At 43.2% G+C, this 24,358-nt stretch overlaps 1 protein-coding gene across 3 annotated transcripts in view; it reads right to left on the bottom strand.

Moving 5' to 3' along the window:
- The window catches only part of LARP7 (La ribonucleoprotein 7, transcriptional regulator), a 95,242-nt gene that overhangs the window by 1,272 nt on the left and 69,612 nt on the right, over nt 1-24,358 (bottom strand). For all 3 annotated transcript variants that reach the window (XM_033955739.1, XM_033955721.1, XM_033955730.1), the window contains exons 10-12: nt 23,547-23,647; nt 17,069-17,228; nt 15,186-15,277 (exon numbers count right to left, since the gene is read on the bottom strand). In XM_033955739.1, coding sequence (XP_033811630.1) covers nt 15,186-15,277; nt 17,069-17,228; nt 23,547-23,647 — 353 coding nt within the window. The remainder of the gene's footprint in view (nt 1-15,185; nt 15,278-17,068; nt 17,229-23,546; nt 23,648-24,358) is intronic.

Genomic DNA, 24,358 nt, shown 5'->3' with positions numbered 1-24,358 from the left:
AAATGATTTGTTTTAAAATGTTTGTATGTGTAAAGTGCTTTTTCTGATTTGCTCTTGATAATTCATTGTAGTGCACTATTATTATTTAAAAATCAATAAAGAATTAAAAAAAAAACCCCAAAAAACTGACTTTCCAGATGTCTTTCTGGCATGCTAGAGGTGTGTTTTAGGCAGGCTTAAGACTTTGATGTTCTGCATGAATATTCAAACTTTTAACAAAACATCCAGGGCATCATTTAGACATTTGGAGCTAGACCTGTTTTAAAAACAAAAAAGGTTCAAATAGGTGCCCAAATTGACCAGATGACCACTGGAGAGATTAAGGCATGACCCTCCTTATTCCCCCAGTGGTTACCGACCCCTCACTCAAAGATGTGACCCCCCCCAGCACATTCCAACCTGTATTTACAGCTTTAGATGGTCACACAGACATGGAGCAGAGCTGAGAAGAGCAGAGGGGGACTCTAGGGGGTACTCTAGTAATGAATGTCACATTTAAAAGTCCCAGGTACACATCACTATAACCTGCTTATATTGAACATTGAGACCTCCAAAACCCACCCAAAGCCTATTCTACCTACATAAAGATGATACCTGCAGGCATAAGGGCTATTGTGGTGTACAGGTGGGTGTTTTGGGTGGGTTTTGGATTTTTGCTGTCATCTGAAACGAAACATGTCCAAGACTGAGCTGCTCCTCTTTCCTCCTAAATCATCTGCTCCTCCTCTTCCTCCGTTCTCCATCTCGATAAATAATAGTGTCATCGTTCCAGACTCCTCTGCACACAAACTTGGAGTTGTCTTCGATTCTGACCTCTCATTTTCTTCGCACATCCAACGAACTGCTAAGGCCTTTCACTTCCATCTCTATAACATCATCAAAATTTGCCCCTTCCTCTCTGAGCACACTATCTGGACCCTTGTCCACACTTTTGTTATCTCACACTTAGATTACTGCAATCTACTACTAACTGGTCTCCCGCAGTGCCACCTCTCCCCCTTGCAATCTGTACATAACTCAGCTACACAACTCATCTTCTACCAACCTCGCTACACTCATGTCACCCCTCTCCTTAAATCACGTCACTGGCTCTCTATCCACCTTCGCATACAGTGCAAGCTCCTATTGCTGACCTATAAGTGTGTTCATTCTGCTGCCCCTCAATATCTTTCCTCGCTTCTCTCTCCTTATACACTTCGCGGAGAACTCTGTTCCTCAGATAAGTCGCTCTTAACGTTACCCTTATTCTCCACTGCCAATTCCAGACTTCGTTCCTTTCACCTAGCTGTCCCCATGCCTGGAATAAATTACCCAAATTTGTCTGCCAAGCCCCTTCCTTTACCTTGTTTAAAAGCAGACTGAAAATCTACCTTTTTGATGTAGCCTTCAATCCATAACCCTACTCCCCACAAACTCATCCAGCAGATTAACCGTTCCCCTTAACTGTATCCATGACATCCTGTTTGTCTGTCTTGTCTATTTAGATTGTAAGCTCTTTCAAGCAGGGACTGGTCTCCATTGTGACTCTGTACAGCACTGTGTACATCTGGTAGCGCTATAGAAATAATTAATAGCAGTAGTATTTTTCATTTGGACATCTCTACAGTACATTCAAAAATGGCCTAAAAACATAGACATACTAAGGGCCAAAACGTCTAGATAAGTCATTTAAAAAAAAAAAGATTGATGTCTTGCTGTTTTGAAAATGGACATTTTCTCTACTGGATTTCTGGACATCTTTCCTAAAACGTCCAAACTCAGACTTAGATGTCCTATTGAAAATGCCACTCTGTGTGTTCAGGCAGTGACAGTGCAAAAGCACGCGAGAAAATCGAGCACCGACAATACCAAGCAGACAATCGCGCGCAGGACATCAGCGCGCCGGACTTAAACTTAATTTTAAAGTGCTCCGAGGAGAAGTGTGTGTGGGAACCCCCCCCCCCACTTAAGTTAGTACTGTTGCCGCTGCTGTTGGGGGAGTGTGGGAAACCCCCCCATTACAGAGGAAATTGATGTTTTTCCCCTAAAAAGGGGAAAAACTCCTCTTTCCTATTTAATGGGGGTTTCTCCCCAATACCCCCACCCAATGGCAGCGCAAACAGTACTAACTTAACTGCGGGGGTTCCCTCCCCAAACCCCAACCCTCAGAGCACTTTAAAATTAAGTTTAAGTCCGGCGCGCTGATGTCCTGAGCATAATTGTCTGCTCTGTATTGTCGGCACTTAATTGTCCTGCATGTTTTCGACTATGAACCGTTCAGGCTGGTATCTATTCAGAAGTTATAAGCGTTTGCATCAAATTTTAATAAACATGAAACTGCAAGCATCAAAAAGAAGGAACTGTTACGTATTTCTGTGAATGGCTGCATACAGCTGGTGGTGCTATACATAGATATTGTCAATACAGAAATATATGAAAATGACAGCAGATCTAGACCATATGGTCTACAGATCCAATATATAGTGTTATTTAACTGTCCGGGAATGACTCCTGGCCAGCTAAATAGCAGATAGTCGACAATATTCAGCTGAAGATAGCCAGCTATCTCTCACTGAATATCTAGCTTAGTGGATTGGCGGCTAGCAGGCTAAGTTCAGAGGCCAAATAAAGAAGGTCAAAAGGGTGGTTTATCTTTAATTGGCTAGCTGCTGAATATAAGTATAGCCAGTTATGTCTGAACTGGTCAAAAATAGACCAGAAATTCAATGCTGGATAGGACACTGGCACTGAATTTCCAGTATCACCACGGACCATGGGAGATCGGTCTGAATATCGGCATGACTCTAGCCTGCCCATCTAGATCATCTACTATTCCTTCTTTCTAGGAGATCCTATATGCTTGTCCCTTGTTCTCTTGAATTAAGATATAGTCTTTGTCTTCATCATCTCCACCACGAGGCTGTTCTGTAAAGAAGCATTTCCTTAGATTACTCCTGAGTCTATTCCCTTGCATCTTCATCCTATGCTCCTTCACTCCAGAGCTTATTTTCAGTTGAAAAAGGCTTACCTCATGTGTAGTTATGCCATAGAGGCAAGTCTCTTTCGTATCTCCCCTCTACATATTGATCCCTCTGTGTGTCCCCTATATGCTTTTTGCAAAGACCAATGACCATTTTAGTAGACACCCTCAGGTCAGACTCCAACCTGTTTATATCTTTTTAAAGGTGCACAGTACTCAAATTTGGAAACAGTACTCAAAATGATGCCTCAAGCCCTGCAAGCCATTGGATTCCAGAAACCTCACTATCCTCTGTCTCAGAGGTATTTCCACTAATTTACTACTGGGATTTTAAGAATTCATTCTAGTTCATTGCTTACTCACTGCCAGAACTATGCCACTATGTAACACTGTTACCACATAAATACAAAATCAGCCAATTTTCTCAGCACACTGGATTTAAAGATGGGGAAAAAAATGAGCACAAAAGATAGGATATTTGAAAGTATGATGGAGCAACCTGACAAATATTTCTGAAGTCCACTTGCATAACCTTGCACATTCCATTACATCCTGATTACTCTCAGTGAAATGTAAAGTATTTTTATTTCAGGAAGTGTTGAGAGAGATTAGATTGTTATTATTATTGTTCTCTTATATTTTAAAAGCATGCTTTACTCATTTTTCTGCAAAGAAAAACATATCTGCTTAAACAAATGGACGCTGATCTTTTATAGTAAATATTACAGAGAAATACAGTCCTTTGTGCAGGAACTTTATGAGGCTGAGTCCAAATTCCCCGTCAGGCCATCAGCTCTATTGGTGTAGCACAAATCCCCTCCTCTCCTCACCTGGACCCAACATTCATCAGTACAAAAGGGTTGAGTGTCTATGGAGGATGTTTTTGCCCTCTGGGCAATTCTTCTAAATCAGAGGGACTATCTCTATGGTGTTTACAGACCGCCTCCCTAATTTGCAAGAAAGCTCTCTGTTGTAATTGTATGTATTCAGCTTTAGCTCACTAGTAGCTCAGGAATGCTAGGCATTTCTCCATTCCTAAAGAGCTTATAGCCTAATTATGTACCCGAGGCAATAGACTTTCCCAAGATCACAAGGAGCAGCAGTAGAATTTTTCTCCATGGACAAGCAGGATGAGTCAGCCACACATTGAAGAGCCCCTGTGTGGATGACTTATCCTGATGTCCATGAAGAACCCCCATTACAGGTAAGTAACTTTGCTGAATCCTGGCTTTCCTGGTTTTCAACCTGCCGGTCTAACCACTATGCTACGCCTCCTCTCTATAAAATCACCAAAGGATTTCAGTTACCCACTTTCCCTCACACAGTCCAACAAAACCCAATCCCTTCCTTCGCCATACCACAGTAGCTTGTGAAAATGTATGCCCAGTATTACAAAAATTAGCAACAGGGGCCATGGATGATAAAGTCCTCTCTTTCAACCCTATGTTTTCGCTGCCTCCCAATACCTTAATGAATGCAACAACTTTAGGCAGAGCTGGATAGAGCTACAGCCTCAGCACCGTGAGGTTGCAGGTTCAAATCCCATGCTGCTTCATGTGACCCTGGGCAAGTCACCTAATCCCCCATTTGCCCCAGGTACATTAGGTAGAGTGTGAGTCCACCAGGACAGATTGGGAAAAATGCTCGAGTACCTGAAAGTAAAACCACTTAGACTATAATTGGTATACAAATGCATAAAATAAAAAATAGTATCAACCATGACTCCCCAACTGCTATGCAAAGTGGGGATTTCAGATGTGGAATTCTAGTAGTCCAATAATACAGCTGCAAATTGGGTAGCGTGTGTTTATTTAAAACCCCCCTTTTACAAAATCACAGAAGCAGTTTTTAGCACAGGTCAGCGTGCTGAATGTTCTGCACTGTTCCTGACGCTCATAGGGACTCTGAGTGTCGGGAGCAGTACAGACCATTCAGCGTGCCAGCCGGCGCTAAAAACCGCTTCTGCGGTTTTGCAAAAGGGGGTGAGGGTATTTATTTATTTAAAAATTTCTATCCCGCTTATATACTAAGCGAGTTACAATTGCCACATACAAAAATTAATAAAAACAAATACATAAAATTACAATTCTGCAAATCCAACTGGACAAAGTAAACATTAAAATACACCAAACAGCCATTTCAAATTCAGTCTTGATAGGAAAAGGATATTCACATCACCTCATTTATAAAATACTCTTACAAATAGATGGGTCTTTAAAGATTTTTTTACAGTTTAAAATCTGCACATAATCTTAATGAACCATTCATTAAGAGAGAGAAAAAGGTAATGGTTACTGCGGATGGGCAGACTGGATGGGCTATTTGGCCTTTACCTGCCATTATGTTTCTTTTGCATTCCACAGCCTTGGACCTGCCACAGAAATTGCTGCCATTCATGATTTCCTATAATATACATCAGGGGTATTTTCAAGAGTCAAACTCATTGCTGATTGTGATCGTAAAACATGATTTGGCATATACTTTCTCAAAGGAATTGCTAGGCTAAAAGATGCTGGGAACAAATATGTGGAGAGTGATGAGGAGAAAGCAAATGTGCTAAACAAATACTTCTGTTCTGTGTTCACAAAAGAAAATCCTGGAGAAGGACCGAGATTGTCTGGCAAAGTTACACGAGAAAATGGAGTAGATTCTGCGCCGTTCACGGAGGAGGGTGTTTATGAGCAACTTGAAAAACTGAAGGTGGACAAAGCGATGGGACCAGACGTGATCCATACCAGGATACTAAGGGAGCTCAGAGAGGTTCTGGTGAGTCCTATTAAAGACTTGTTCAACAAATCTCTGGAGACGGGAGTGATTCCTGGGGATTGGAGGAGAGCGGATGTGGTCCCTATTCATAAAAGTGGTCACAGGGATGAAGCAGGAAACTACAGGCCGGTGAGCCTCACTTCAGTTGTTGGAAAAATAATGGAAGTGTTGCTGAAAGAAAGGATAGTGTACTTCCTTGAATCTAATGGGTTACAGGATCCGAGGCAACATGGCTTTACAAAAGGTAAATCGTGCCAAACGAACCTGATTGAATTTTTTGATTGGGTGACCAGAGAGCTGGATCGAGGACATATGCTAGATATAATTTACTTGGATTTCAGCAAAGCCTTTGATACAGTTCCTCATAGGAGGCTGTTGAACAAACTTGAAGGGCTGAAGTTAGGACCCAAAGTGGTGAACTGGGTCAGAAACTGGCTGTCGGACAGACGCCAGAGGGTGGTGGTTAATGGAAGTCGCTCGAAGGAAGGAAAGGTGACTAGTGGAGTCCCTCAGGGTTCGGTGCTGGGGCCAATCCTGTTCAATGCCTTTTTGCAGATGATACCAAGATTTGTAACAGAGTAGTCACCGAAGAGGGAGTGGAAAATATGAAAAAGGATCTGCAAAGGTTAGAGGAATGGTCTAATGCCTGTCAACTAAAATTCAATGCAAAGAAATGCAGAGTAATGCATTTGGGGATTAATAATAGGAAGGAACCGTATATGCTGGGAGGAGAGAAGCTGATATGCACGGACGGGGAGAGGGACCTTGGGGTGATAGTGTCCGAAGATCTAAAGGCGAAAAAACAGTGTGACAAGGCAGTGGCTGCTGCCAGAAGGATGCTGGGCTGTATAAAGAGAGGCGTGGTCAGTAGAAGGAAGAAGGTGTTGATGCCCCTGTACAGGTCATTGGTGAGGTCCCACTTGGAGTATTGTGTTCAGTTTTGGAGACCGTATCTGGCGAAAGACGTAAGAAGACTTGAGGCGGTCCAGAGGAGGGCGACGAAAATGATAGGAGGCTTGCGCCAGAAGACGTATGAGGAGAGACTGGAAGCCCTGAATATGTATACCCTAGAGGAAAGGAGAGACAGGGGAGATATGATTCAGACGTTCAAATACTTGAAGGGTATTAACATAGAACAAAATCTTTTCCAGAGAAAGGAAAATGGTAAAACCAGAGGACATAATTTGAGGTTGAGGGGTGGTAGATTCAGGGGCAATGTTAGGAAATTCTACTTTATGGAGAGGGTGGTGGATGCCTGGAATGCGCTCCCGAGAGAGGTGGTGGAGAGTAAAACTGTGACTGAGTTCAAAGAAGCGTGGGATGAACACAGAAGATTTAGAATCAGAAAATAATATTAAAGATTGAACTAGGCCAGTTACTGGGCAGACTTGCACGGTCTGTGTCTGTGTATGGCCGTTTGGTGGAGGATGGGCAGGGGAAGGCTTCAATGGCTGGGAGGGTGTAGATGGGCTGGAGTAAGTCTTAACAGAGATTTTGGCAGTTGGAACCCAAGCACAGTACTGGGTAAAGCTTTGGATTCTTGCCCAGAAATAGCTAAGAAGAAAAATAAAAAAAAAAAAAAAAAAAAAAATTTAAATTGAATCAGGTTGGGCAGACTGGATGGACCATTCGGGTCTTTATCTGCCGTCATCTACTATGTTACTATGTTAAAGCTTGGATCAGATACCATGATGCCCTCCATAAAGTATGTGATGTATTATAGACAAAATTTTGTATTCAATTCAGCATTCAACAGGCAACCAATGAAGCTTTTTTAGTACTGGGTTATATGGTCGTAATGAGATACCCCAGTAATTAGTTTAGTATTAGGTTCTATTATACTGCCTTTCAGAAACCAACAAAAGTTGTCATTTTGAGTCATGGGTTTCCAGATACAGCTGGAAATGCTATTATATTGGGGAATATTATAGGGGCATATGCTAAAAATAAAGAGAGCAGAGGAGGAAGTTTTAGTTTTAGGAACATTTATTCTACAACTTCAATTGACCCCAAACTCTGGCCTGTCTTTCAGATCTTTCTTTGTTAATTTTTTTGAATATATTGCCATTCATTTCTGGTATTACTGTAATCCCCAAATATATAAAGGCAACACAAAATCAGAAAAGAGCAGAAATATGATATTTCAATCTCACAATATTTTTGGATTTATTAATGTTAACCTTATAAGCCCAATACTAGATTGTACTCTACCAAAATTATCATTTCTGCAACTACAGACCTCTTTGAATTAAGTATAGCAGGTCATCGTCCACATTTAACCATATCATATGTGACTTCCCACTAAAATTGAATCCAGTCGTCAGGAGCTTCCCTCATCTTCTCCATGAATGGTTCAGAGGCTGATGCAGAAAGTTACCATGAGCTTAACGGTGCGATTACCTTGGGTCATATACCAAGCTATGCAGAGAGGGGCTGAGCATAGGTGTTAACTCATGTGGGAGACATGGCTGCATATTCCACTAAAATGGCTTTTAACATGTGTAAAATGTGAAATTCTTTGCAAGGTCTGAAGTACCACAGAAGGGTGGTTGAGAGGAGTGAATATCTACTGGCAACTCCTCCTGTCCCAAAACCTGACCCACCTTGCCCCTTGTAGTTTTCTGCACTGGTTCCTGTGTCTGGAGGCACCCCTCCATCAAAAAAAATTCCCTAGAATCTAGTGGCACCTCATCCCCCTGTGACATGACTGATCCTTCCTTCCTCCTCCTGACATCTAAAAAAAAAAAAAAAAAAAGCCCTAGCCTTAGGTGGCAACCTTCCTTCGTTTCCAATTAAAAAACAACAACCCCAAATCCTTTTCTGGTGTCTAATGACAGCCCCTCTTCTATCTACAAAGCCTCCTAGATCCCCAAACCTTGGAAGAGGCATAAGTAATGGTGTTGCCTGACTCCATACAGTGCATCCTACAATGCACCAAGCAGTATCAGTCATCTAAATAAGGGGATGCACCTGCAGGATCAGGTGCCACCATTTTGAAAGTAGACAGTGCTGATGTAGGAGCTAGTGGTTATCTCTTCTGTCTCTTTCTAGGTATGGAAGGCTTGAGGGTATGGGGGTAGAGTTGGGGGGTCCCACTAAACATCAGGGAACTTTATTTGTTTTCTTTTTAGTCGGGGAAAAGTGAGGGATGCTGCTAGAAGCCAGGAGATTTTTTTTTAAATATCACATCTGGGAGATTGGGTTGTGGTGCTACTGGAGGCACCATTTCCATAGGAGTTGCTAGATTATGGGGCAGCCACCCTAGCCAATAAGATGACAGCACTCCAGGACAGGAAAGAAGAGGGAGGGATGAAAGGCTTGACAATAGAAGCTTTCTGCAAGCCAAAGGCAAGAGGAACAGCATGCCGTCCAACAGCCACGCCAGGTGGCTTTCAGAATCAACTCAACATTTACAAGTTCAAACACAAGCAGCGACGAAGAACATTTTTGTTGAGTACATTTGCGAATGGGATGTGAAGGAAACAACCAGAATCTGCCCTCCTAGGTCCTAATATAAACACTGTACTCATTTAATAAAACCTTAAGTCTAAAAAGTGGCCTAAATGGGTACTTGGACGATCAAAAAGCCTGATCGTCCAAGTACCCAAAACCAAAGCTGGTTTTAGACGTATCTAAAACCAGCTTAGGCCTTTCCCCTGCCTCTAAACGCATAGAGCGAAAAGAGGCATTTTTAGAGGAGGGGAAAGTGAGGGAAGTGGGCTGACTTAGACCTAGGCGTACAGCAGGTATAGCCAAACATTTTGACAGGTTGCCTAGTCGGCACTTATACGTTTTGATTTAGACCAAGTCAAAACAGGTATAAGTGCCGAAGAAGGGCCCACTGAGCTGATGACGGCTGCTGCGATCAGCACAGCGGCCCAGCAACCTACCCACCCACCCCCACCACAACCATCGTGGCAGGAGAGATGCCTCATCTCCCCTGCCACAATAGCGATACCACCAAGTGCTGCCAAACGCGGCACTTGGGATTGCTAAAGCAGCAGGAAAGATGAGCCATCTCTCCTGCAGCGATCCACCCCTCCCCCCGAAATGATCCGGGCAGGAGGAAGCCCAAGCACTCCTGGCCCGGCAACACCCCGGCTGAGAACGATTGGGCCAGGAAGAAGCCCAAGCCCTCCTGGCCCGGCAAAACCCCAGCTGAGAACATAGAAACATAGAAATAGATGGCAGATAAGGGCCACGGCCCATCTAGGCTGCCCACCCCAATGACCCTACCCCCCCCCCCCACTAAGATACGGGAAGGAGGGATCCCAGGCCCTCCTGCCCTCGACACACCCCCTCCCACAATCGCCCCCGAACGGCTCCCCACCTGCCGACCCGTGAGACCCCCCACCGTCAGCCCCCGCAATACCCCGACACCCCCCTCTTGTACCTGGAAATAGTTGGCTGGACGGACGGGTCCCAAGCCCATCCGTCCGACAGGTCCGCCATCCATCGAATGGTGGGCCTTAGGGCATGATTGGCCCAGGCGCCTCAAACCTCACCCACAGGTGTGGCCTGAGGCACCTGGGCCAACCGGAAGCGGCCCAGTAGCCTTAGGCCCCTCCTTCTCCTTCACCCCTCCTTCGGCCCAGTAGCCTTAGGCCCCCCCTTCTACTTTCAATGTTTAGGGCCTTAGGCCAAAAGGGGACATATATGTTTTTTTAATAATGCCCCTCCGCGTGACCTCAACGTGCTCCTGAGTACCATACACATATAACCAAAGCACTCCATTGAATGCCTTGTCAGCACCAGACATAGAACATGCCCAAATATTCACTCTTCATTTGCCAGTGTAAAAAGGGTTGAGATTGAAGTTCTACCTTATCAAATCCCATCTGATCATATTTAATCAACGGGGCAACAACCAGTCTAACCAGCACTGAAGCATTTTGGCAAGTATCTTACCATGCATATTTATTAACTACACAGAAACAGAGAAAAGCATACAAAATGATGGCAACCCTCCCCTCATAATATTGGCTATCAAGTCTGCCCATCCATATACCATCGCTTCCTCTCCCTTAGAAATCCTCTCTGTATCTCATATATTTCTCGAATTAAGATAGTCTTCATCTCCAACCCCTCCACCAAGAGGCCATGCCACTCATCTACTACAAATAATCTTTTTTTTTCTACTAATCATTTCTATAGTGCTACACTTTCCATAAAGGAATACTTACTTAGACTATTCACGAGTCTATCCCTTTTTGCTTTCATTCTGTGTACCCTTAGTCCAGAGTTCCTTTCCACTGAAAGAGACTTGCCTCTTATATAACAAAGCAATAGTGACTTCTAGCAGTCCATATGATGGATCATTTCTATATGTGAACAAAAAAAAAATCTTCTGTGGTCTATATAGGTTTTTAAAGAATACGAGGGGGGTGTTGAAAAGTTCTCAGCCCAACCAAGAAGGGAATGACGTGAAGCCATGAAACTTACAAGTTATTCCACATTCTGATCCCTACGTTCAACACTTGGCACATCATGTCTGAAGTTTCTGTATACCTTTCAAAAAATACTCTATATCTGGTCACTGAAATACTGCTCTGCTGCTGCAACCACCTTGGAATCACTTAAAAATTGTCGACCTTTCAAACTCATTTTTAAGGTTTGGAAACAAAAAATAGCCAGATGGAGCAAGATCTGGTGAGTAAGATGGATGGTCTATATCAGGGGTAGGCAATTCTGGTCCTCAAGAGCTGGAGCCAGGTCAGGTTTTCAGAATATCCACAATAAATATACATGAGATAGATTTGCATCTCAAGGAGGCAGTGCATGCAACTCCATCTCATACATAATCATTGTGGATATCCTGAAAACCTGATCTGGCTCCTGCCCCTCCCCTCCTGCCGTGATCGCTGGGGGGAGGGGAGACTTGCAGCACTGCTTATACAGCGACTCTGGCTGTGAGGAACTACAGTAAGGCCAGTGTTGAACAGACTTCTATGGTCTTTGTTCCATGTGTGGTAAGACAGATTAGGATGTGTTAGATAGGGCTTCAACAGCAATTTCAGTAGTTGGAACATTAGAACAAAGTCAGGCAGATTTCTACAGTGTGTGTCTCATGTATGGCAAGACAGATTAGAATATGCTTCAATGGCAACTCCAGTAGTTGAGACTTAAAGAGAACACCAAGCAGACTTCTACGCTCTGTGTCCCTTCATGGGTTCTAATTTTGGCCATTGGGGTTCCTTGGAATAATTGTACCTAAAGGGAGGCCCTACATTCTTTGGGCTAAAGTACTTTCGGAAACCCTTTTGGCCCAAATGAGGTGTATGGGATGGGAGCTTGGAGGTTTGAAGGAGCTCAGTAAGATCTCTAGTAAAGAGGTGGGACTTTGTAAGCATTTAAAGTACATGTCGTGTTTGTTTTTGCATTGCTAGCCCCAGGGGTGGTGGAAGATTAGTGATTGAAAAACTGTATGAAAAATAACTATTTTAAATTTAGTGATCAAAATGTGTCAGTTTTGAGAATTTATATTAATTAATTTTTTTCTCTGCGTGTTTTGTTTTTGTATAGTTATTAACTAATATTTAACTAAGTTTTAAAGTTTTAAAGAATGTTTCCTTTATACGTAAATAAAGAAAAGTGAATGGGATTGCAGTGGCGGTGACGGGGCGGTGAATGGGGTGGCAGTGGCGGTGACGGGGCGGTGAAGAGGATGGTGAGACGGGGACGGGGCGGTGACGGGGATGGTGAGACGGGGACGGGGCGGTGACAGGGATGGTGAGACGGGGACGGGGCGGGGACGGGGACCAATTTTTTCACCGTGTCATTCTCTAATAGGAACTTCATGACTGCTCAGAGTTCCACACTTGAAAAAGCCACACTTTTTGCTGACAAGTTCAATCAATGATCTGAAACATAGCATTCTGATTCTGCAAATTGGCACTTTGCAAAACAAAACACTCTTATCAGCTACAGTGGCAAAATAATACTCAAAATGTAGGAAGTTAGTTGGGCTGAGAACTTTTCAGCACCTCTCTGTAAATATGGGGGAAAGCCTCTGCTTGCCCTGGATTGGTAGCATGGAATGTTGCTACTCCTTGGGTTTGGCCTGGTACTAGGGACCTGGATTGTCCACCGTGAGAACGGGCTACTGGACTTGATGGACCATTGGTCTGACTCAGTAAGATTATTCTTATGTTCTTCAAAACTGGGAATAGGAAATAATCCAAGGGAGCCAGGTCAGGAATTTAGGGTGTGGATGATTCAGCTGCTGAAACCCACATTCTCAGATGGCAGCCTGTGATTGTTGTGATATGCACACCGGCGCATTGTTGTGAAGAAGCAGCATGCCTGCTGTAAGTTTTCCTCATCTTTTTTCCTTGATAGACTCCCACAAAGCAATCTCTCTCCCCGGTTATGGTTGTCATGTGTGGCATAAACTCCAGAAGCAAAAATCCTTCACCATCCCAGAAGACAGCTGCCATTACTGCCTGCAGATTTTTCTGTCTTGAACTTTTTGGGGGTGGGGATGACTTGTGCTTCCACTGCACTGACTCCATTTTGGACTCGAGATCTCTGTGACAGACCCAAGTCTCATCTCCAGTCACCAAATAATGAAAAATTCTTGGAGTATCTCCAAGTTTTCCTGACAGCACTGGAGCCTCATGGCCTTCTGACATGGAGTCAGCATTCTTGGAAAGCACCTTTCACTAAACTTCGACATGCCCAACTTTTCATGAATTATTTTCCAAACTTTACTTGCTGAAATGCCCATTTCTTCAAGCTATTTGGGAAATATTAATTCGTCTGTCTTGACAAAATTAAATCGTCTTTGCTTCCCCAGGCTGTCCAGAATAAGGATCATCTTTAATGGACTCTCTACTCCACTTAAATTACTTGCTTCAAAACTTTTACTTGATGATGGGGCAGACTCACCATACACCATACACTGCAGCCATGCGTTTATGGATTTACTTTGGCTTTTTCCCTTCTTTTGTAAGAAATTTTATCACTGAACAGTGCCTCTAGCAGTTTCTTACTTGATTTGCATGAGGACTTTCCTGACATTCTGTTTCATTGAATGTTAGACTTGCACTGAGCCACAACTATGTATGCGTAACCTTGAGACATGTCACATGCTGCTACTTTATTTCATACTTAGGTAGATAAATTATTTAATGCCCCTCATACATAAAGATTCTAGGTAGAGAATGACAAAGGGACACATTTTTCCCCATCCCCCCAGGAACTCAATTTCTCTGTCCTATCCCCACGAGTTTTGTCACTGTCCCTGACCCATTCCTATAAGTTCTGCCTTAACTTCACAAGCCTCGAACATATGATTTTAAAGTGTTTTGAGGCTTGCAAGAAATAGGATTTGCAAGAGCTTGCAGGAAATGGGGCAGTGACAGGAAAATAACTTGCTGGGACGGGAAAATGAGTTCTCATGGGGATGGGGAAAAATTTGTCCCCTTGATATTCTAGAATTCCAGTAAAGAGATGATGATGAAAATATACAACATTCTCATGTATTGGACCGATGACGAAGCAAGGTGAGTCAGGGCCAAGAATAACATAGCCCATGTGAAATGAGTCACTACTGAAGGCCCTTTTTTCACTTATAAAATTGTGTCTTCACTTTGAATATTGATGGCAACTATACAATAGTGTGCCAATAAGATGTACCATGTGCTGGAAATCTACAAATGTTGCCCCTGCATTGGAAGTTGATAGACCTAATCAAGTGACAAAATCCATTAATGCATGTTTTACAAAGTCCATTAAATTCAAGCAGGGCTAACTCGATCACTAGGTAGATTATCCCTACCCCTCCCTTGCATCCAGCATCAACCCTCAGTGTCCTCTAATGCTCCCTCCATGCTTGGCATCCCTTCTGTGTTCCTGTCCCTCCCCTTGTCCCCTCTCTCTTCCCATCCTCCTGCACTCCATATCCAGGACAGCGAGTGCTTAAGTGTCCAATAAGAGTTTTTAAAATAAGTTTAAAAACACCTAAAAACAGTTATGTAAGGATTCAATAAAGAGATGATAAAAATATACACCATTTTAATGATGCGAGGTGAGTCAAGGGCCAAGAATAATATAGCCCATGTGAAATGAGTTACCAGTGAAGGTCATTTTGTTTACATATAAAATGTCTTCATTTTTAATAGTGATAGCAATTATACAATATACTGAAGCATGTCAATAAAACTCACTACATACTGGGACTTAATAGATTTTGTAACATAAGAACGCTTCTATGTGTACCATAAAATTTTCTCTCTCTAATTTGCATCTTGGATGGATTTATGCTCTAATGTTTGGTGGAAGATGTTCCTGTCTCATTAAGCCACATAATAAAACAAGACCAGAGGCAACATCTTCCATATCAGAAAACCTGAAACTCTACCAGTCTGAGGTCCGCACTTGTAGTACTGTCATCACCAACTGAATCCGTCTTAGAAGGCAGTTAGAAAATCAAAAACCCTGTGAGTGGACACTGCATTACCTTCTCTGTTCCTCGTTTCTTTTCTCGAGGTCGATTGAGCTTTGCCTGCCTGTCCACCAAGATCTTTTGCCAGTACCGTTGTTCATGATCACCTTAAGAAACAAGAGTTCGATGTAAGAGGAAGCATTAGTTGGTGCAGGGATTATCATGTTAGGATTCCAATATGACAGAAAACTAAAATATATCCTACTGGTATGCTAGGAGTCCTTATTTGTCATGGGCTATTACTCCTCACACGGCAGCAGGAGTCATGAGGATAAGATGAGGGTGTATGGCTCAAAAGTCACTTTATTGACAAATATACCACAAGAGCCCATAGACTCAAGAAACAGTCTTCTGCCGCTCAGCTGTTCAGGGCAGGAAACCTTTTTTAAATTATTATTATTTTTCAATGGGCACAGATGTTCTGCATGAGTTACACATGCACAATATCTGTCCCTATTTTTAAAAAAGTGTACTCGCTCTGCAGCTCCTCAGAATCTCTCCTCTCTTGTTACTCCTTATACTCCCCTCTGGGAATTCCACTCATCAGACAAGTCCCTCCTTTCTGTACCCTTCTCCTCCACCCCAACTCCCGTCTCTGTCCCTTCTACCTTGCTGCGCCCTTCTGCGTCCCTTCTTCCTTGCTGGAACAACCTGCTTGGCTCGCTACATCAGGCTCCATCTCTGGCAGTATTCAAAGCCAGACTAAAAACTCACTTATTTGAAGATGTGTTTTAAAAACAGACCCAACTATCATATCTCTCTCTCATTCCCTTAATAGTCCCCTACCACCTTTAGCCCCCCTCTTTGTGTCTGTCATAATTAGATTGTAGGCTCTTCTGAGCAGGGACAGTCTCTTACATGTACAGGCCTGATTCTATAAACGGCGTCCTGATTGTAGGCAGCCAACTGCTGCCTAACCAGCCAATTGGGACGAACGTTTCCTAAAAAATACCTCCCGCGGCAGACCGCCTACACAAGCCTGCTAAAGCTAGGAGTGGGTGTGGTTTGGCCCAGAAGTAGCCTTAGGTGGCCGTATGTGTCTCCCTAGGCCAGTGGGAGACGCATACAATGTAGGCCATCAAAATGCTGGCCTACATTGTAAGTAGACGCGGATGCTGAGCTTATCGCAGCAAAGGATCTCCCTGCCACGATAAGTTTAGCAATTGAGGCCGCCAGTCCCACCCCCCCAAACGAATGACTTAGGCCCCTCCCCGGTGCATCCCACAATGCACCGAGAAGGGGCAGGCCCGCCTCATTCCGAAGGAGGCAGGCCTGCTGGACGGACGGAATACCCATCCATCTGTCCATCATTACAGGTTGGGGGGGTTCAGGGAGGCGGGTTAGAAGGACTTTTAGTAGGGGTGGGGGGGGCTGTGGAATCTACACTGGGGGTTTCTGGCAGGAGTGACTGGGCACCCTCCTGCCGGTTTTGTTCGGAGGGAGTGTCCAGCAGGAGGGATTGGGTACCCTCCTACTGGCGATCTACAGAGGGGTTTTCCGGCAGGAAGGATTGAGCATCCCTCCTGTCACTTTCGTTCAGGGGGGGTTCCGGGCAGGAGGGATTGGGTATCCCACCTGCCGTGCTCATTCGGGGGGGTGGGGGACTGGCGGCCGCAGCTGCGGCTGCTAAACTTATCGCAGCAGGGAGATCCCTTGCCGCGATAAGCTTAGTGGCCGCATCTATAACAACCCGATTCTCTAACTGGCGTCTGTAACATGGCCGTCAATTAGAGAACTGGGTTTAGTTTAGGTGGCCTTAGGCCTAATTCTATATAGGATGCCCATTGGCTTCCTATATAGACCAGGTGTCCTATACAGAATCCGGGCCACAATGTACAGCGCAGCATGCGCCTGGTAGCACTATAGAAATAATAAATTGTTGTTGTTTCAAATCTTACCAGAAAGGACCGTCAATTTCCAATTGTTGTTATATAGATTTTCAGCGCTTGCTTTCAGTGCAAGCTGTGCATCTTCTGGTGTTTTGTACCGCACATGGCATTCTGAATCCCCTTCTAAAACATCTATGTAGACCAGCTCGGCCTTCCCTGATAAGACCTCCTGTCATTAAAGAAAACTCAGTCACAAAACCACTCAAAAGACTGGCATCAGCATACTAATTATAGAGGCACTAAAATGTTAAAGAATGCATGAAAAGGTTCATTTTAAAGAGGCATTCCAAAAGCAGTGAGTCACAAAGCAGTATGGTCAAAGTGTTTCCAAAGGGTCTAGAATATTAAAATAAAATGTTATGCATCCTAAGGAGGAGAAAGTAACTTATGTTCTTTAATGTTTTTTTGCTCTTTGACTCTGGGACTTGTTTCTGGGTATAGCCACAAGTTGTCATTTAGGGCTAGATTCACTAACCTGCTCGATCGTGACCGATCTGGGCAGGTCCGATGGATTCTTCAAGCCACAATATTCAAATGGGGGCGATTGGAGGAATGCCCCTTTGCGCTGATATAGATCACTAGTGTGCGATCCAGACGCATGCACAGACCATCTGCTTTCCCTGTAGATGGTCTGCGCATGCGTTTGTGTTCTTTGGCTGGGGGGGGGGGTTTCTTTTTTTTTGGGGGGGGAGGCATCTTCATCCCCAATGGCAGCAGCAGCCTCTTTTTTTTAAAACTTTTTTTCTCAACTTCTTTGCAAGCCCGTGATTTTAACCCGCTTAAACCTACGGGTAAAAACCACGGGCTTGCTGTACGGGGAAGGGCAGGAGATATTCGGGGGAGAGCAGGGCCGCAATTCGGGGGAGAGCAGGGCGGCAGGCAGGAGAGATTTGGGGGAGAGCAGGGCAGCGATTCAGGGGGACAGCAGGCAGGAGAGATTCGGGGCAGAGAGATATAATTGTCAGGGCAGCAGAGAGAAGGGCGTGCAGAGAGTAGGGCGGCAATGGAGCTGGAGAGTTGGAAAGGACATTTGCGACTGGTCCCCAGCAGTCGCTTCTTGAGTTGGCCGGCTAGCCCAGCCGGTTCGCAAAATTTGTTTTGTGAATCGCGTCCTTGCCTACTTTGCATGCCGTTCCCCTCATTTGCATGCATGGATCGGAATCAGATTGGCAGAGAGATAAGTGAATCGGGCCAGAGTAAAAATGAGTCGCAAACCAATCAGTACACGATCGATTTGCTTAGTGAATCTAGCCCTTAATCCCTTAGTGTCTATCAGGTAGCTCCCTCCTTCCCATCAATGACAAGTACAAACATCTCCTGGTAGGCTCCTAGGGAGGGGAACAAATATTCTTGATTCACACATAATATTCAATTAAAAGTTTTCTTCCCTCTGAGGGAGAACAGCAGTATATGTTAATATTTATTTTGGTAAAGAAATTCAAGCTCACCAAATTTTTGATACAACAAAATTTACAATTTCTGCAGCTGGAAGGCAGTTTTCATGGACATTCCATAAATGAAAGAGGGTTTCTGAGGTAATTTCATAAGCTTTTCTAGTTGGTAAAAAAATGTTTCCATGCAGAAATAGATGCTTATAAAATTTCCCAGGACTACACATGCATAAAAGTATGTCCTACTAACGCACAGTGTACTTTTAAACTGTATATTCATATAATAAGTGTTCTTAAGGGTGCAGACTAGGTGGCACTGGGGATGAGCCTGCAAATGTTAAATATGGGTGTATCTGTGCAAAATTGGGTATAATTTTGTGTGGGAGCTTTCATAGAAGCGCAACATATGTTCCCATCTGTTTTCAGAGCCTCAGTACCCTGTTCAAAATGGCCCTCAAAATGCGCAGGATTGAGGGTTTTGAAAATTGCTCAACACATATTCACAAAAACTGCATCTGCTTATTGGGAAGGATTCCCAGACATGGTGTGAGAGGAGAATGCACTTAAATGCATTCTCAAACTACATCTATAAGGTTTACAGATGAAGCACTTGCACTAATAGTAATAGGTTTTTGTGTTTTATTGAATGATTATTGGGTGGGTGAGTGGGGAAAAATGGTTGATTATGAACATATGAAAGTTAAATGTGCTTTTATTGTATCATTATACGTTGAATTTGCTGTATTGCACTATTGAAGTTTTAAAATCAATAAAGAATTAAAAAAAAGAAATCTGTGCATATACTTTTCTACAAGTCAATTTTCAAAGGAAAATAGTGCTTTTGAAAATTGATTATGCAGGTAAATAGTACCTTCAGACTTTAAGCATGCATGCTTTATTTGAAATGTGCCCCTTTAGGTCAAAATATTGTAGTAATGAAATACTGACTACATTTTTCTTGCTTTTTGCTACAGCACTTCTCTGATTTTTTATTTTATTTTTTTATTATACTTACACCCATATGCATGAGATGTTTAGAAAGGGGTAGTGGCTCAAGAACAACTGTGAAGATTTAGCCTTCATATGCCTCTTGGGATCATCCCCAAACAGCAATATCTCCCCTAAACAGGAACATCCTGAGCAGAATCCACTTACCAACTGCAAAACTATAGTCAACAAAAGGCTACAACTATTAAGGCTACAGACTTTGAAGCTATCCTACTCATGTCATCAAGGTATCATTTTTTTTTAAATATTTTATTTAGTTACAATAGTGTAATACATTTGATTGAAAGTAACAATATATTACAAAGAATACACTATCTCAAACAATATTACAGAATCATAGCTATACCCAACCCCTTTCCATCAATTATTAATATTGACAATATTAAACATTTTAAATATGAAGAATTAATATCCATATATATCTTTATCATTCCCTACCCCACCCCACCCCCCCATCCCAACCCAGATGTGTAATGAAAAAAACTCAGAAGGTATTATATAGCCTTTTAATGTGAATCAGCAAATAAAGCCAATGGACTCCATATTTTGTTAAATAAAACACTAAACCCTAAACATTCTGCGTTCATTTTCTCATATCTATATGTATTACATACATTTGTCCACCAAAATGTATAATTTAACCTGTCATGATTTTTCCAGTTTGTTGTGATCATTTGAACCGCAATTCCAGTTAAAATCAAGAAAAGGGTATCATTGAAAAAGTCTGTGCAGGATTTGGAGGGGGTGGAGTGGGGGGACTCATGGTTCTCTAGTAGCCATAGTCTCTGTAGACTGCAGCTTACTTGAAAAATATTTAACTTTCCTATCCTGGTTGGCATTAACAGCTGTACTCTTATGTACCAGGAAGTTCATCTTATGAGTTACAGTGGCTAATCATGTCCTGGGGGTCGATGTGAGCTATCCCACTTGTCTCTGGATTCATCTGCTGCTTTGCTAAGGAAAATTCTGTTTCCCTTAACTCCAGAATCTCCCATTCCATAAGATCATCTTATCCTTGTAGTTTCCAAATTCCCACAAGGACAAGATTCCTGTCCACTACTTCCTTACTTGTGTCCTCTGCAATAGCCTAATGATGGAGGACTCTTCACCCTCCATAAGCGAAAGTCTACTAAGTGGACTATCAGCTCCATCATCCTTCTTTCTATCTCCTATATCCCCCATCATGAAAGAGGAAGGAATAGGATCATGAATTTTGACCATAACTCTCCCAGACAACCAAAGCACATAAGCATTGCCTCTGCCGTGTCAGATCATAGGTCCATCATGTCCAGCAGTCCGCTCCCACGGCGGCCCCCCAGGTCAATGATCTATTATTCTAGAGCATTTTGTACTGTATAGTAACCCTCTAATTGTATCCCTGGATCCCCTTTTCCTTCAGGAACTCGTCCAGTCCCTTTTTGAAACCCAAAGTCATACTCTGCTCTACCACCTCCTCTGGAAGCGCATTCCAGGTGTCCACCACCCTCTGAGTGAAGAAGAACTTCCTAGCATTTGTTCTGAACCTATCTCCCTTCAATTTTTTTGAGTGCCCTCTAGTTCTTGTTGCCCCCGCCAGTCTGAAGAATTTATTTCTCTCTACCTTCACTATACCCTTCTATCATATCCCCTCTAAGTCTCCGCTTTTCCAGGGAAAGAGCCCCAGCTTCTCCAGCCTCTCAGCATATTAGAGGTTTTCCATGCCCTTTATCATTTTTGTTGCTCTTCTCTGGACCCTCTCGAGTATCGCCGTATCCTTCTTAAGGTACGGCAACCAGTACTGAACGCAGTACTCTAGATGCGGTCGCACCATCGCCCTATACAGCGGGAGGATAACTTCCTTGGTTCTGGTAGCGATACCATTTTTGATAATGTCCAACATTCTGTTCGCCTTTTTTGAGGCCGCAACGCATTGTGCCGCCGGTTTCATTGTTTTATCCACCAAAACTCCCCAAGTCCTTTTCTAGGTTGCTTTTCCCCAATATTATCCCCCCCCCATCATTTAACTGTACATCAGGTTCCCTTTCCCTATGTGCATAACTTTACATTTTTCTCTTGGGAGCCACGGGACTGGTGAAAAGAATCCCCTGGCTATCCCCAAAGTCCATGATACGCTTGGATTACCCTAATGAAGACTGCAGAGTGCAGACAAACAGCCATATCCTGACTAAACTGAGGCCCAAGGGAGGGAGAACCAAATGGAAACTACTGAAAACAAGGTCCACCCTGCCTGCTGATGAGCACTTAAGGAGTGGGTTGGAGAGGACGAACAGGATGGGACAAAGACATAACAAAACCCAAGGTAGGGACAGCTGGACAGGATAGCAGTGGATCAGCGTGGGAGGGGGGGAAGAGAGGCATGAGAAAGGAAATGAAAACAGCAAATCAAATGTGCATTTGTATTTAACCCCTTTGGGAGATTGAAGGAGTAGTTGAAGTGATTCTAGTTTTTCGGTTGACGTTGACCAGGAATTGACAAATAAGTTTATGAGAATTTGGAACATTATATACGATAGTTTGAATGCTATACGAGTTTTGACAGGTAGCCAATGTAAGTACTTATAAGTAGAAAATGGCAGCTATGAATGCAAATTTATCTTGTTCATATTAATTGCTCTTTATTATTAATTAGACTATTATATTATTAAAATTATATAAATTATTATGTGAAAGTGCTCAGTATCTGCATACCCCCTTGCCCTGGGGTAAATGCAATGTAATGCCATCATCATACCCAACCTCCTATACCATTGTTTCAAAAGAAATTTGAATCATGCTTATCTGACTTCCTCCCCACCCTGGATGGCGTATAGCCTCTTCACTGCTTAATTGTTTCTGGTATGCAGATCCTTTCCAACATGTATTCAACCAAAATAATCATGAACTCAGTGCTACAATGTATCAAATACAATCCAATATTAAAATCCAAAATCTTCTTATATTGCAAACTCCGTCATTTTGAGTGGAAGTACATTTTGGATTAGTGAAGTTTGCAATAAATGGCCTTGAAAGTTGAGGCCCCTTATTTTTGACAATTCTTGTGTGGGTCCAACAAATAGTATTAAAACCTGCAAAATACTAAAACACAAAAAAACCAACAATGTGAAGGTGATGTAAACCTATTGCAAAAGCACCTATCTGTGATATTCTACAAATCTTCCATATCTATCTTGGTTGCAAATCAAGATGACAAAAATATCTTATTTCCTATTGAGTCTGTGTTCTAAGACTAAGGGGCAAATTCACTAACCTGCTCGATCGTGTGCGATCCGTGGCAGGCCGACTGATCCACAACGGGTCCTTATTCAAATGAGAGCGATCGGAGGAACGCCCCACACTGACCACACAGATCACTGGAGAGCGATCCTGACACATGCACAGACCATCTTCTTTGCCTGTAGATGGTCTGTGCATGCACTAGCCCAGCAGGGATGGAAACTTTTTTTTTTTTTTCCAAACTTCGCGAGCTCATGGTTTAAACCCATGAGTTAAAAACCAGGGGCTCGCACTGCGGGGGTGAGCAGGAAAGTCGGGGCAGAGAGCAGGGTGGCTGAGAGCAGGATAATGGGGGCAGAGTGCAGGATAATCGGGGCAGAGAGCGGGGTGGCCGAGAGCAGGAGAGTCGGGGCAGAGAATGGGGCGCCAGAGTGCAGGAGAGTCGGGACAGAGAGCGGGGCAGGAGAATCGGTGTCCATAGTGAATCTAGCCCTAAAATATCTAGCAGTATTTCACTGTATGACTAGGTGTTTACATTTCCCTATTCAGACACTCAGTTTGATTATTCTCCAGAAACAAGGAATTTTTTTTCTCACAGTAATTTAGATATCTGCATAACAACCTCCTTCCTGTGCAGAAAGTACTTAATGACTTTCTGTGTTAGAGTCTCTTTGCACCAGTTGGCTCTGCCCTTGATACCACTTCTCAGCTAATAGGTGCTATTCAAAAACTTCTGAGGAGTAATGTGCTGGGCAGAAATGTGGTCCTGTTTGGAATGCAAAATAATGGCCAAAAACAGGTTTTCCCAGTACAAGACTGCTTGAAGAGAAAGGAAGCAGCAGATCCTGCTACACCATGGGGAGCAGAGACCTTACCTTGATGTGTTTCCTGCTCGGTAGGGGTTCTGTGTTCATGATCTTCACAATCACTCCACTGATAAACTGTGGGCCCATTGCTTGTGTCTTTTCATGGTCGGCTGCAAATTTGAAAAGGAAAAAGAATGCAATAGAATTTTACCTGGAAACTTCCTGTGAGAGACAATTTACCATAACATGAAAAAAGGAATACTGTAAGCCTGACTTAGACATTTCTTACCAACAAAAGTAACTATCAGGCCGATGCTCAAAACTCCTGTGCTGTTTTGTACAGCAGCGAATACTGTGGGAACAGTCCTGAAAAATACATTTCTAATGTTCAGTATTAACAGCATGTAAATCAATTAGTGTTGAGCATTGGGAAGTTATTTTTCGGAACCTGCCTGGCTCATGTGCACAAGAGCTGCATGGCAAACAAAGTTCTTGTGCGCATGCCCAGGTGGTGGTGGGACCACCGGGGGGGGGGGGGGGGGGGGGGGGGGGAGCGAGCTGGTGTGGCAGTGCAGCTCCAAGCGCTCCAAATATGATCACGTCGCACCTCTCTTAAAAGCAGAGCATAGTCTTCCTATTTCTTATCGCATCCCATTTAAATACAATATCCTTTCTTTTCAGATTCCGCCCAGTGGTCTAATTTCTTTCTTATTCAGCTTTCTGGTTCAATATTTCCCACAAAGAACTCTTTGCTCATCACATCAACATCTTTTGTCTGTCCCTTCTTTCAGGTAGCTATTTTTCGACGCCCATAGAAATTCTTCTTTTTTAGTTATGGCTCCTATTCTTTGGAATTCTCTTCCTTCTTACCTCCATACAGA

The sequence above is a fragment of the Geotrypetes seraphini genome, chromosome 1, assembly GCF_902459505.1.
Source record: "Geotrypetes seraphini chromosome 1, aGeoSer1.1, whole genome shotgun sequence".
In the NCBI taxonomy this organism is placed as follows: Eukaryota; Metazoa; Chordata; class Amphibia; order Gymnophiona; family Dermophiidae; genus Geotrypetes; species Geotrypetes seraphini.
Note: the sequence above shows the minus strand (reverse complement) of the source record. Positions and strands in the feature narration are given on the sequence as shown.